Here is a 12,189-nt window from a genome sequence, read left to right as displayed (position 1 = left end):
TACCTTAGCAGTCAGTACAGTACTGACACAAAGTAAATGCTTAAAAAATAACACTATTATCATTTTGGTATGCTTTGTTGAGAATCAGCATGGCCTAGTAGATACAGCATAGGCCTGAGAGTCAGAAGGACCTGGGTTCTAATCCCAGCTCTGACACTTGTCTGCTGTAATACCTTGGTTGGGCAAGTCACTTAACTTCTCTGTACCTCAGTTAATTCAGCTGTAAAATGGTGATTAAGACTGTGAGCCCCATGTGGAACAGGACTGTTTCCAACCAGATCTGCTTGTACCCACTCCAGTACTTAAAACAGTGCCTGGCACATAGTAAGCACTTACCAAATGCCACAATTGTCATTATTATTATTATTAGAAACTAGGTTGGGAAGCTCTGGAATTAGATTGCAAAGATTCTAGTGTTTACTAAGCAGTTATTTGGATAGATTGATTATGGTATTTGTTAAGTGCTTACTTCTGTCAACACTCTTCTAAGCACTGGGGAAGGTACAAGTTAATGGGGTTGGACATAGCTCCTGTAGCTTATGGGACTCATTCATTCATTCATTCATTCATTCAATCGTATTTATTGAGTGCTTACTGTGTGCAGAGCACTGTTCTAAGCGCTTGGGAAGTACAAGTCAGCAACATATAAAGACGGTCCCTACCCAACAACGAGCTCACAGTTTAGAATGGGGAGAGAGAAAACGAAACAAAATATGTAGACAGGGGTCAAAATCATCAGAACAAATAGAATTATAGCTATATACACATCATTAACAAAATTAATAGAATAGTAGATATGTACAAGTAAAATAGAGTAATAAATCTGTAAAAATATATACAAGTGCTATGGGGAGGGAAAGGAGGTAGGGCGGGGGGATGGGGAGGAGGAGAGGAAAAAGACGGCTCAGTCTGGGAAGGCCTACTGGAGGAGGTGAGATCTCAGTAGGACTTTGAAGGGAGGAAGAGAGCTAGCTTGGCGGATGTGTGGAAGGAGGGCATTCCAGGCCAGGGAAGGACGTGGGCCGGGGGTCGACGGCAGGACAGGCGAGAACGAGGTACAGTGAGGAGGGTAGTATCAGAACAATGGAGAGTGAGGGCTGGGCTGTAGAAGGAGAGAAGGGAAGTAAGGTAGGAGGGGGCGAGGTTATGGAGAGCCTTGAAGTCGAGGGTGAGGAGTTTTTGCTCCCAGCCAGCCCAGAACTCCATGTCTGTCAGTGGCAACAGGACAATTGTACTGTTGCCAAATTGTACTTTCCTAGCGCTTAGTCCAGTGCTCTGCACACTGTAAGCGCTCAATAAATACGATTGAATGAATGAACGACAGGATTGGGAGTCAGGACACACCAGGTTCTAAACCCTGGGCTGCCACGAACTTGCTGTATGACCTTGGCCAAGTCATTTAACTTCCCCCTAACCTCATCTGTAAATCAGTGGATGGCATTTATTGAACACGGACTGTGTTCAGAGCATTGTATTTATAATACTGATAGTAATGGTATTTGTTAAGCGCTTACTATGTGCAAAGCACTGTTCTAAGCGCTGGGGAGTTTGCAAGGTGATCAGGTTGTCCCACGGGGGGCTCACAGTCTTAATCCCCATTTTACAGATGAAGGAGCTGAGGCCCAGAGAAGCGAAGTGATTTGCCCAAAGTCACATAGCAGACAAGTGGCAGAGCCAAGATTAGAACCCACAACCTCTGACACCCAAGCCCCTGCTCTTTCCATTAAGCCACACGCTGCTTCTCAAAAAGTCATGGGTTCTAATCCTGGCTCTGCCACTTGTCTGCTGTGTGACCTTGGGCAAGTCACTTCACTTCTCTGGGCCTCAGTGACCTAATCTGGAAAATGGGATTAAGACCGTGAGCCCTGCGTAGGACAGGGATGGTGTCCAACTCGATTTGCTTGTAAGCACTTAACAAATACTATTATTATTATTGTTATTATCAACCCAGTTGACTCCGCTCTGGGGTAGATACCAGAGGATCATGTTGGACACAACTCCTGTACCATGTGGGGCTCGCTCAGAGAAACGAGCCCGGGCTTGGGAGTCTGAGGTCATGGGTTCTAATCCCAGCTCCACCACTTGTCTGCTGTGTGACTGGGCAAGTCACTTCACTTCTCTGTGCCTCAGTTCCCTCATCTGGAAAATGGGGATTAAGACTGGGAGCCTCAAATGGGACAACCTGATCGTCTTGTAACCTCCCCAGCGCTTAGAACAGTGCTTTGCACATAGTAAGCACTTAATAAATATCATCAAACAAAAACAAACAAACAATATGGAGAGATGGGTATAGAATGTCCTGGATGGTATCCAACTTTATGGTTAGAGTGCAAGCTCTTTCAGGGCAGAGAGGCTGTCTTCTCCCACTACTCTATGCTCTCTCAAGGACTGTGCAAGCAGTAAGCATTCATTTAATATTTTTCATAGATTGATGTTGAGGGGCTGACCACCTGACACCCCCAGTTTCTCCCTAGTAATTCCTTACTGACTGCCCATCCATATATCATACAAATCCTTGATGACGGTCACACCCCCTTTAGATATGAATTAGAGATTTATAATTTTTCCATAGGTAGATGGTGAACCTGACGAAGTATGGAACGTCTTAGGGCTTTAGGTTTTTTAGGTTCTTGGGTTTCTGTAACCAGGTCATGCTCTTAGGTGATGTATTTTTGCCCAATTTCTCCTCAGGATCCCACTAGTTCCCAGACACTCCCCCAAACCGGGGGGGGGGGGGGCTCCTTACATATTGAGTGATTTACTCTGTCCCTCAGCACATATGCATATATGTATCATCGATTGTGCAGTTACGTTATTTATTCTTATTACTTTGTTTATAATGTTTCGGGGTTTTTTATAGCCTGTTTTCAGTAGAGTGGAAGTTCCTTCTGGGAAGGAAACCTGTTTGGTAGATCTACTGTACTTTCCCAACGTTTACTTCTATGTGTTGTGCCCAGTGGGGCTCAGCAAATATGACCATGCTAGTCCAGATGTTTGTCATATCCCTACTCGATTACTACTTCCCGGTCCTCACAGACCTCTTTGTCACTAGCCGCTCCCCTCCCTCGCCCACACTTCCCTCTACTGTCTAGATCATGTTTTCTAAAACATCACGATGTCTCAGCTTCTTCATCTGTAAAATAGGGTTTCAATGATTGTTCTCCCTTCTACTTAGACTGTCAACCCCAAATGGAACCACGACTGTGTCTGACCCAATTACCATGTACCCACGCCAGTGCCTAGTACAATGCTTGTCCTATAATAAGTGTAAATTAAATACTTCTATTTTTGTTATTATGGTTACTTATAAACTTCCTTTGACGGACCTCATCCATTTCAAATTCACCCCCACTTCACCGCTTAAGAAACCCAAGAACCAACTATTCCTGACTTCTAAATTTCTCCTTCAACCCCCTGTGACCCTAACTCCTCTTGCCACTAATGATCTTACTAATAAGTTTGCTAAATACATTTAAATCATTTTGTGTGGACTCCATAAATTCTCCCCCATCACCTCCCTAGCTCCTTCCTAACCCTGTCCTGGTTCTGTTGTAACAGTGTACTATAAGTACTTCCTGGATAGAGCCCTCAGGAGAACTGAAGCTCACAGTGGCAAAGTGACTTGCAGAAGGTGGTACAGTAAAAACACAGGCATTGCCAGAAAAAAGGATCCCAATGGTGGAGGCTTGGCAGTTAGGAGAAAAGGATAGGACACTAATGTATATATTCAGTGATTACTTTTGACCACTCTAATTGTAAATATTTGTATGTCTGCATCTTCCATTTGAATCTAAGCTCCTTGTAGACAGAGAGTGTGTCACTCCTTTATTCTGTACCTTCCAAACACTTGGTGTCAATCAGTAGAATTTACAGAACACTCACTCTGGACCTAACACTGTACTAAGCACTTGGGAGAGTACAACAGAGGCACGATCCCTGCCTTGAAAGAATTTGCAGTCTAGTGCAGAAGACAGATATATATGTAAATCACAGGTGGTTGGGAAGAAATAGAGTTTAAAGATAAGGAAATAAGTGCAAAGGGATAATGCGCGAGTACCCAACTGCTCAGGTGATGTAGAAATGATGGGGTAGAAAGTGGGGGAAAATAGGGTGGGTAGATTTGAGACTAATTAGGGAAGGTCTCCTGGAGGAGATGTGATTAGCTTTGGCCTGACAGTTGTGAAGTGGGAGGAAGTTCCAAGGTAGGGGGAGGACATGGCTAAGAAGTCAACAGCAATAAAAAACACTACACCATAGGTGTTTAAAAATACTAATTCTACTCCTCCTCCAGCATGTGTAGAGTACTAATTCCTTGTGGGCAGAGGAATTTTAAATTATGTACAGTGCACCACACCCAGGGGGTGCTCAATGAATACTACTGGTGTGGCTTAGTGAATACAATACGGGTCTGGAAGTCAGAAGGACCTGGGTTCTAATACCGGCTCTACCACATTTCTGTTGTGTGACCCTGGGCAAGTCACTTAATTTCTCGGGGCCTCAATTACCTCTGTAAAATGGGGATTAAGAGTGTGAGCCCCATGTGGGACAGGGACGGTGTCCAAACTGATTGATTTGTCTCAACTCCCCGTGGGACAACCTGATCACTTTGTAACCTCCCCAGCGCTTAGAACAGTGCTTTGCACATAGTAAGTGCTTAATAAATGCCATTATTATTATTATTACCCTAACGCTTAGAACAGTGCTTGGCACATAGTAAGCACTTAACGAGTACCATAATTGTTATTACTACCATCATCATTATCAATCGTATTTATTGAGCACTTACTATATGCAGAGCAATGTACTAAGGGCTTGGGAAGTACAAATTGGCAACATATAGAGACAGTCCCTATCCAACAGTGGGCTCACAGTCTAAAAGGGGGAGACAGAGAACAAAACCAAACATACTAACAAAATAAAATAAATATAACCACTACTATTTCTTTTTTTTTTTTGGGGGGGGGACGTTTCAGAGAGAAGCCATGTTCTTTCCCAGGATCCTTCTCAGTGCCTCCTTTACATCTTTGTTCCTCAGAGAATAAATCATGGGGTTCAGCATGGGGGTGATGAGGGTGTAGCACATGGCAGCCACCTTGCGACACTCAGGGGATGAGGGTGGGGTGAGGTAAACGAAAGCCACGGTTCCATAGAGGAGGCTCACAACGCCCAGATGAGAACCACAGGTGGAGATAGCCTTCTTGCGCCCCTCAGATGAGTGTATTTTCAGGATGGCAGAGCCAATGAAGATGTAAGAGCCCAGGATAACCAGGACGGTGGGCAGGATGATGACTGCAGAAAGGACAAAGGACATGGCCTCCTGGACTGAGGTGTCGGAGCACGTGATCCGGAGGAGTGGCTGGACATCGCAGTAGAAGTGTTCGATGACTCGTGAGGCACAGAAGGTCACAGAGAATGTCATGGTAGACTGGAGAGTGGAGCTGATGCAGCCACAGGCATAAGAGCCAGCCACTAGCCGGATGCGGAGGGACTGAGACATTCGGGAGGAGTAGAGGAGTGGCGAGCAGATAGCGATCAGTCTGTCATAGGCCATGGCCGTCAGGACGAAGCCCTCGGTCACAATGAAGGTAGTGAACAGGAAGAACTGGGCAGCACAGCCAGCGAAGGAAATGGACTTACCCTGTTCCCAGAAGCTGGCCAGTGCCTTGGGGGTGATGGCAGAGGTGTAAGAGAGGTCAGTGAACGACAGGTTCTGGAGGAAGAAGTACATAGGGGTATGGAGCCGGAGGTCCCTTTGGATCACGGCTATCATGCCGACGTTCCCCACTAGCACCAGACAGTAGGCCACCAGAAACGCTAAGAAGAGGAAGATCTGGAGTTCTGAGCTGACCCTAAAGCCCACGAGGATGAAGTAGGTTCCCACCGACCGGTTGGCTTCTCCCTCACTGCCCATGCTGGAGGTCTGCTGAGGAGCAAAGACCATGTTACTTTGGCAGCAGAAGTGGTAATAGTGGTAATGAAAATGTTATTTGTTAAGTGTTTACTAAGTACCAGGCATTGCACTAAGCACTGGGATAGGTACAGGATAATCAGGTTGGACATAGTACAGGTTCCTCCTGGAGCTCACAGTCTTAATTCCCATTTTACAGAAGAGGTAACTGAGGTCAAGAGAAGTGAAGTGACTTGCCTAAATTTACACAGGAGACAAGTGGTGGAGCCGGAATTAGAATCCAGGTCCTTCTGACTCCTAGGCCTGTGCCCTATCCACCAGGCCATAGTGTTTCTCATCAGTGCTACTGCTATTCTACTACTACCATTACTACTATTATTCATAATAATATAATAATGATAATGGCATTTGTTAAGCATTTAATATGTGTGAAATACTGTTCTAAACGCTGGGGGGATACAAGGTGATTAGGTTGTCCCACGTGTGACTCGCAATCTTAATCCCCATTTTTCAGGTGAGGTAACTGAAGCACAGAGAAGTTAAGTGACGTGCCCAAAGTCACACAGCAGGCAGGTGGTAGAGCTGGGATTAGAACTCATGACCTCTGACTCCTAAGCCCGGGCTCTTTCCACTGAGCCACGCTGTAGTCCTCCTAATACTACTACTATTACTCCTACTAACCCAGCTCCGCCAATCGTCAGCTGTGTGACTTTGGGCAAGTCACTTAACTTCTCTGTGCCTCAGTTACCTCATCTGTAAAATAAGGATTAAGACTGTGAGCCCCATGTGCGACAACCTGATCACCTTGTAACCTCCCCGGCGCTTAGAACAGTGCTTTGCACATAGTAAGCGCTTAATAAATGCCATCATTATTATTATTACTACTGCTGCTACTGTTGCCGCTGCTACTATAGTACTAGATAGCTCCTATTATCATTACTACCAATAGTGTAGTTACTATTATTACTAGTAGTACTAGTAACTGTTCTATTAGTAGTAATTATAGTAGTAGCAGTTTTATTACCTGTTGCTAAGCCTATTCTCCACGCTACCATTGCCTGCAATGAATGCCAGTTGCTGGGGCAACTGAGTCCAATTACTTACTCTGAGTTGAGAAAGAGCAAGGCCACCTGAAAGAAGGAAGGGAAAGTGGACCCGCTGCTCCAGCTACTATATGAGTTCCTGGTGTTTTAAGTGAAGGGGAAGCTAGCCAGGAAAATCGAAAGTAACAGTAGAAAAAGCTGTACAGAATATATCAGGTACTCAACAAAACTGTATGCAAAGAGAAGGGCATCGAATTCCTATATTAGCACTTCCAGGCATGAGCTAATGAAGACCCACATCATCAATATTATTATTAATAGTAATAATAATAATAGTATTTGTTAAGTGTTTACTATGTTCCAGGCACTGTACTAAGCCCTGCGGTGAGAGGCAGCATGGCGTAGTTGATAGAGCACGGGTCTGGGACTCAAACGGTCATGGGTTCTAACTCCAGCTCTGCTATTTGTTCACTGTGGGAACTCACTTCACTTCTCTTGGCCTCAGTTACCTCATCAGACTGTGAGCCCGTCTTCTAGACCTTGAGGCCGTTGTTTGGTAGGGACCTTCTCTATATGTTGCTGATTTGTACTTCCTAAGCGCTTACTACAGTGCTCTGCACACATTAAGCGCTCAATAAATACGATTGAATGATTTCATGAATCTATAAAATGGGGATTGAGACTGTGAGCCCCATGTGGGATGGGGACAATGTCTAAACCGATATGCTTGTCTCTACTCCAGCACTTGGTACAGTGCCTGGCACATGGGAAGTGCTTAACAAATACCATTAATGTTATTATTATTATTACAACCAAACTGGTTTAGACACAGTCCCTTTCCCATATGGAGCTTGCATTCTTAATGCCAATTTTACAAATGAGATAATTGAGACCCAGAGTAGTGAAGTAACTCGCCCAAAATCACAAAGCTGTGAGTGGCAGAGGCAGGATGAGAACCCAGCTCCTTCTGACTCCCAGGCCCATGCTTTATCCACGAGTAAACACTGTTTCTTTTATCATTCCTTTGTAGCATCCCTACAACTGAGGAGGAATGGTTTATCATTTTGTTGAAAATGATATCCTAATCCTCCTCGACCTCTCAGGTGTCTTCGACACTGTGGACCACCCCCTTCTCCTCAACGTGCTATCCGACCTTGGCTTCACAGACTCCGTCCTCTCCTGGTTCTCCTCTTATCTCTCCGGTCGTTCATTCTCAGTCTCTTTTGTAGGATCCTCCTCTCCCTCCCATCCCCTTACTGTGGGGGTTCGCCAAGGTTCAGTGCTTGGTGCCTTTCTGTTCTCTATCTACACTCATTCCCTTGGTGACCGCATTCGCTCCCACGGCTTCAACTATCATCTCTACGCTGATGACACCCAGATCTTCATCTCTGCCCCTGCTCTCTCCCCCTCTCTCCAGGCTCGCATCTCCTCCTGCCTTCAGGACATCTCCATCTGGATTTCTGACCGCCACCTAAAACTCAACATGTCCAATACCGAACTCCTTGTCTTCCCTCCCAAACCCTGCCCTCTCCCTGACTTTCCCATCTCTGTTGACGGCACTACCATCCTTCCCATCTCACAAGCCCGCAACCTTGGTGTCATCCTCGACTCTGCTCTCTCATTCACCCCTCACATCCAAGCAGTCACCAAAACCTGCCGGTCTCAGCTCCGCAGCATTGCCAAGATCCGCCCTTTCCTCTCCATCCAAACCGCTACCCTGCTCGTTCAAGCTCTCATCCTATCCCGTCTGGACTACTGTATCAGCCTTCTCTCTGATCTCCCATCCTCATGTCTCTCCCCACTTCAATCTATAGTTCTTGCTGCTGCCCGGATTGTCTTTGTCCAGAAACGCTCTGGGCATGTTACTCCCCTCCTTAAAAATCTCCGGTGGCTACCAATCAATCTGCGCATCAGGCAGAAACTCTTCCTTCAAGGCTCTCCATCACCTCGCTCCCTCCTACCTCACCTCCCTTCTCTCCTTCTACAGCCCACCCCGCACCCTCCGCTCCTCTGCCGCTAATCTCCTCACCGTGCCTCGTTCTCGCCTGTCCCGCCATCGACCCCCGGCCCACGTCATCTCCCGGGCCTGGAATGCCCTCCCTCTGCCCATCCGCCAAGCTAGCTCTCTTCCTCCCTTCAAGGCCCTACTGAGAGCTCACCTCCTCCAGGAGGCCTTCCCAGACTGAACCCCTTCCTTCCTCCCCCCCTCGTCCCCCTCTTCATCCACCCCATTTTACCTCCTTCCCTTCCCCACAGCACCTGTATATATATACATATATATATATATATATATATATATATACTTGTACCTATTTATTACTATATTTATTTATTTATGTATTTATCTTACTTGTGCATATCTATTCTATTTATTTTATTTTGTTAGTATGTTTGGTTTTGTTCTCTGTCACCCCTTTTAGACTGTGAGCCCACTGTTGGGTAGGGACTATCTCTATATGTTGCCAACTTGTACTTCCCAAGCTCTTAGTACAGTGCTCTGCACACAGTAAGCTCTCAATAAATACGACTGATTGATTGATTGATTGATTGATAAGAGGAGCCATGATCAGAGATTAGGGACAGGATGACAACATTTTCTACTAACCATTCTCCCCAACATCTGCAGCATGAGAATTTCTTAATCCTTGGGAAGGCTAGTGACTGTGGTAACCATTGCTGTGACTTCGGGTATGCCATGAACTCCAAATCACAGAGAACCTGAAATTATTCTCCTCCAGTCACAGCTCCCTAATGACTTCTGTTTTTTTTTATTTCGTGTTATGTGCATTTGTCCTTGTCTCTTATGCTGTATTAATGTTTTATTGTTTATTGTGTGTCGCAAGCACTCTGCCCCATCTTTATTCATAGATTATGAGCCTCTCAAGGGACAGGATCTGTGCCTAATTCCCTCTTGTGTACTCTATCCCAGTGCTTAGTACAGTGCTCTGCATATAGTAAGTGCTTAACAAATGCTATTTCTGGTACTAGTGGTAATCAAGATAATACTACTAGCAGTAATGGTAGTGCTAGTAGCTATTCCGTCCCACTTGCAAAGACGTAGCATAGTCTAGTGAAAAGTGCATCAGCCTGGGTTTTAATCCTGGCTCTGCCACTTTTCTGCTGGATGACCTTGAGCAAGTCACTTAACTTCTCTGTGCCTCAGGTATCTCATCTGAAAAATGGGGATGAATCTGTGAGCCCCACATGGGATAGAGACTGGGTCTGGTCCTTTAATCTTGCATTTACCACAGCACTCAGTACAGTGTCTGGCACATAATAAGCACTTAACAAATACCACAATAGTAGTTATTATTATTATTGTACACTGGACCAAACCACTTCATTCTCCTTTACACTACCTTGGGATGTACCTTTCTTCTCTGAGCAGTGACAGGGCCAGAGAGCGGGGTTTAATGGAACTACAGCAAGAGGGATTGGACTAGATAACAGGGAGCACTTTTCAACAGAATCAAGGCTAGGGAATCCCTCTTAAAACCAGCTGTAGAAGTTGGCCACTTTACGGGCAGGGAGATGGATGCAATGACCTCCTCTCCTCCAGTCTGAGCACCACAAAGGCAAACTACAGAAACAGGGGTGGCAGCATGGGAGTCAGAGAGGTAGAATGGCCTAGTAAAGAGAACTGGGGGCCAGGAATCTGGAGACGGGGCTTATATCTTATCATCATCATCATCATCATCATCATCGGTATGTAGTGAGCATTTACTGTGTGCAGAGCACTGTATTAAGCACTTCAGAGAGTACAGATCTGCTTTTTCCCTGCTATGGAACCCTGAGCAAGTCATTTCACCTCTCTGTGCCTGTTTCTTCATCTCGTCCATAGATCGTGAGCCTGGGGTGGGACCGGGGCTGGATCTGATATAACTATCTTGTATCTACCTTAGCGTTTAGCATAGTACTTGGTACATAGTAAGTGATTAACAAATATCGTAATTATGTAATTATTAACCTTGGATTCTGGGGAGCCCGATGTAGGAGGAGCAAATTCTCAGAGATTGCACATTCTACCTCTGATGTACTCTCCCAAGCTGTACACAAGGAGTACAGCTCTATCAATGCTATTTGGTCCTTTTCCCCTGAGAGCCACCAGCGGGCTCGGAAGGAAGTGCAAGACTCGGTGCCGATTCGGCGTCTTTGCGGATGACGAATCTCCTCCGAAGGGAGTTTTACACTTCAGGAAGATTCAGTGTTTCCTAAACCTGGGATGCGTCTGCTTTCTCCACCCACGTATTTTTCCCCTGATCTCCTCCCCCTTTCCCTTTCTCTAGGCCTCGGCAGCTGGCCAATCAGAGGGTGTACATCTGTCCCCCTGGGCACAGGAGATCCGGATTCTAGCGCCAGCACTGCCACTGGCCTGCTGTGTGATCTAGGTCAAGTCAGGTCACCTCTCTGGGCCTCAGTTTCCTCATCTGTAAAATAATGTCTGATTTTTCTTCCCTTGCAGCGGTGTTGTGAGGATGAAAAATAAGCACTTAAGAAATTTTTGAAAAGTTCTAAGCAAGAAAACTAAGGCACAACTTCTTTCTTACTCTGCTACTCCTCTTTCTCCTCTTCTTTTACTCCTGCTTTCCCTTCTTCTCCTACTCTTGCTTCTCCTTCTCTTTCTCCACCCCTCCTGATAGTAGCTTCTTTACAATGAGCAGCCTAATAAAGTCGGTATTGTTAGTGCCATTGGGAAACCCGTGAACTCTGATAAGTAAAAAACATGAGCCAGGCAGATCAAGTTAACGAAGCCAAACAGACAAGACCAATGAAATGGTAGAACAGTCTCTTCTGGAAATCCCTAGTAACGCTGGGGTGTTTAGTCCAGAGGATAGAAGGCTTCGAGTGGGGGTCGGGGGAAGGGCGGCTAGATGATGTTAATAATGATAATAAAAATAATAATGATGGTATCTGTTAAGCACTTATTATGTGCCAAATTCTGTTCTAAGCACTGGGGTAGGTATAAGGAAATCAGGTTGTCCCACGTGGGGCTCATAGTCTTCATCCTCCTTTTCCAGATGAGGTAACTGAGGCACAGAGAAGTAAAGTGACTTGCCCAAAGTGACGCAGCTGAGTGGAGGAGCTAGGATTAGAACCCACAACCTCTGACTCCCAAGCCCGTGCTCTTTTCACTAAGCTATGCTGCTTCCCCGAGGGTTAATATCTCTTACACTATAAGCCCCTGTTGGGTCAGGGATTTTGTCCAGTCTGATTATCTTGTATTTACTCCACTGTTTA

The 12,189-nt window shown here is 45.6% G+C and overlaps 1 protein-coding gene across 1 annotated transcript; it reads right to left on the bottom strand.

Annotated features, from left to right (window-relative positions):
* Positions 1–4,969: 4,969 nt before the first annotated feature.
* On the bottom strand, positions 4,970–5,926 carry LOC119921537 (olfactory receptor 9K2-like). Its single transcript, XM_038741679.1, has one exon. The coding sequence runs from the start codon at positions 5,909–5,911 to the stop codon at positions 4,970–4,972; it is 942 nt and encodes a 313-aa protein (XP_038597607.1). The 5' UTR covers positions 5,912–5,926.
* Positions 5,927–12,189: the final 6,263 nt, after the last annotated feature.

This window comes from Tachyglossus aculeatus, assembly GCF_015852505.1.
Source record: "Tachyglossus aculeatus isolate mTacAcu1 chromosome 12 unlocalized genomic scaffold, mTacAcu1.pri SUPER_6_unloc_3, whole genome shotgun sequence".
NCBI lineage: Eukaryota > Metazoa > Chordata > Mammalia > Monotremata > Tachyglossidae > Tachyglossus > Tachyglossus aculeatus.
Note: the sequence above shows the minus strand (reverse complement) of the source record. Positions and strands in the feature narration are given on the sequence as shown.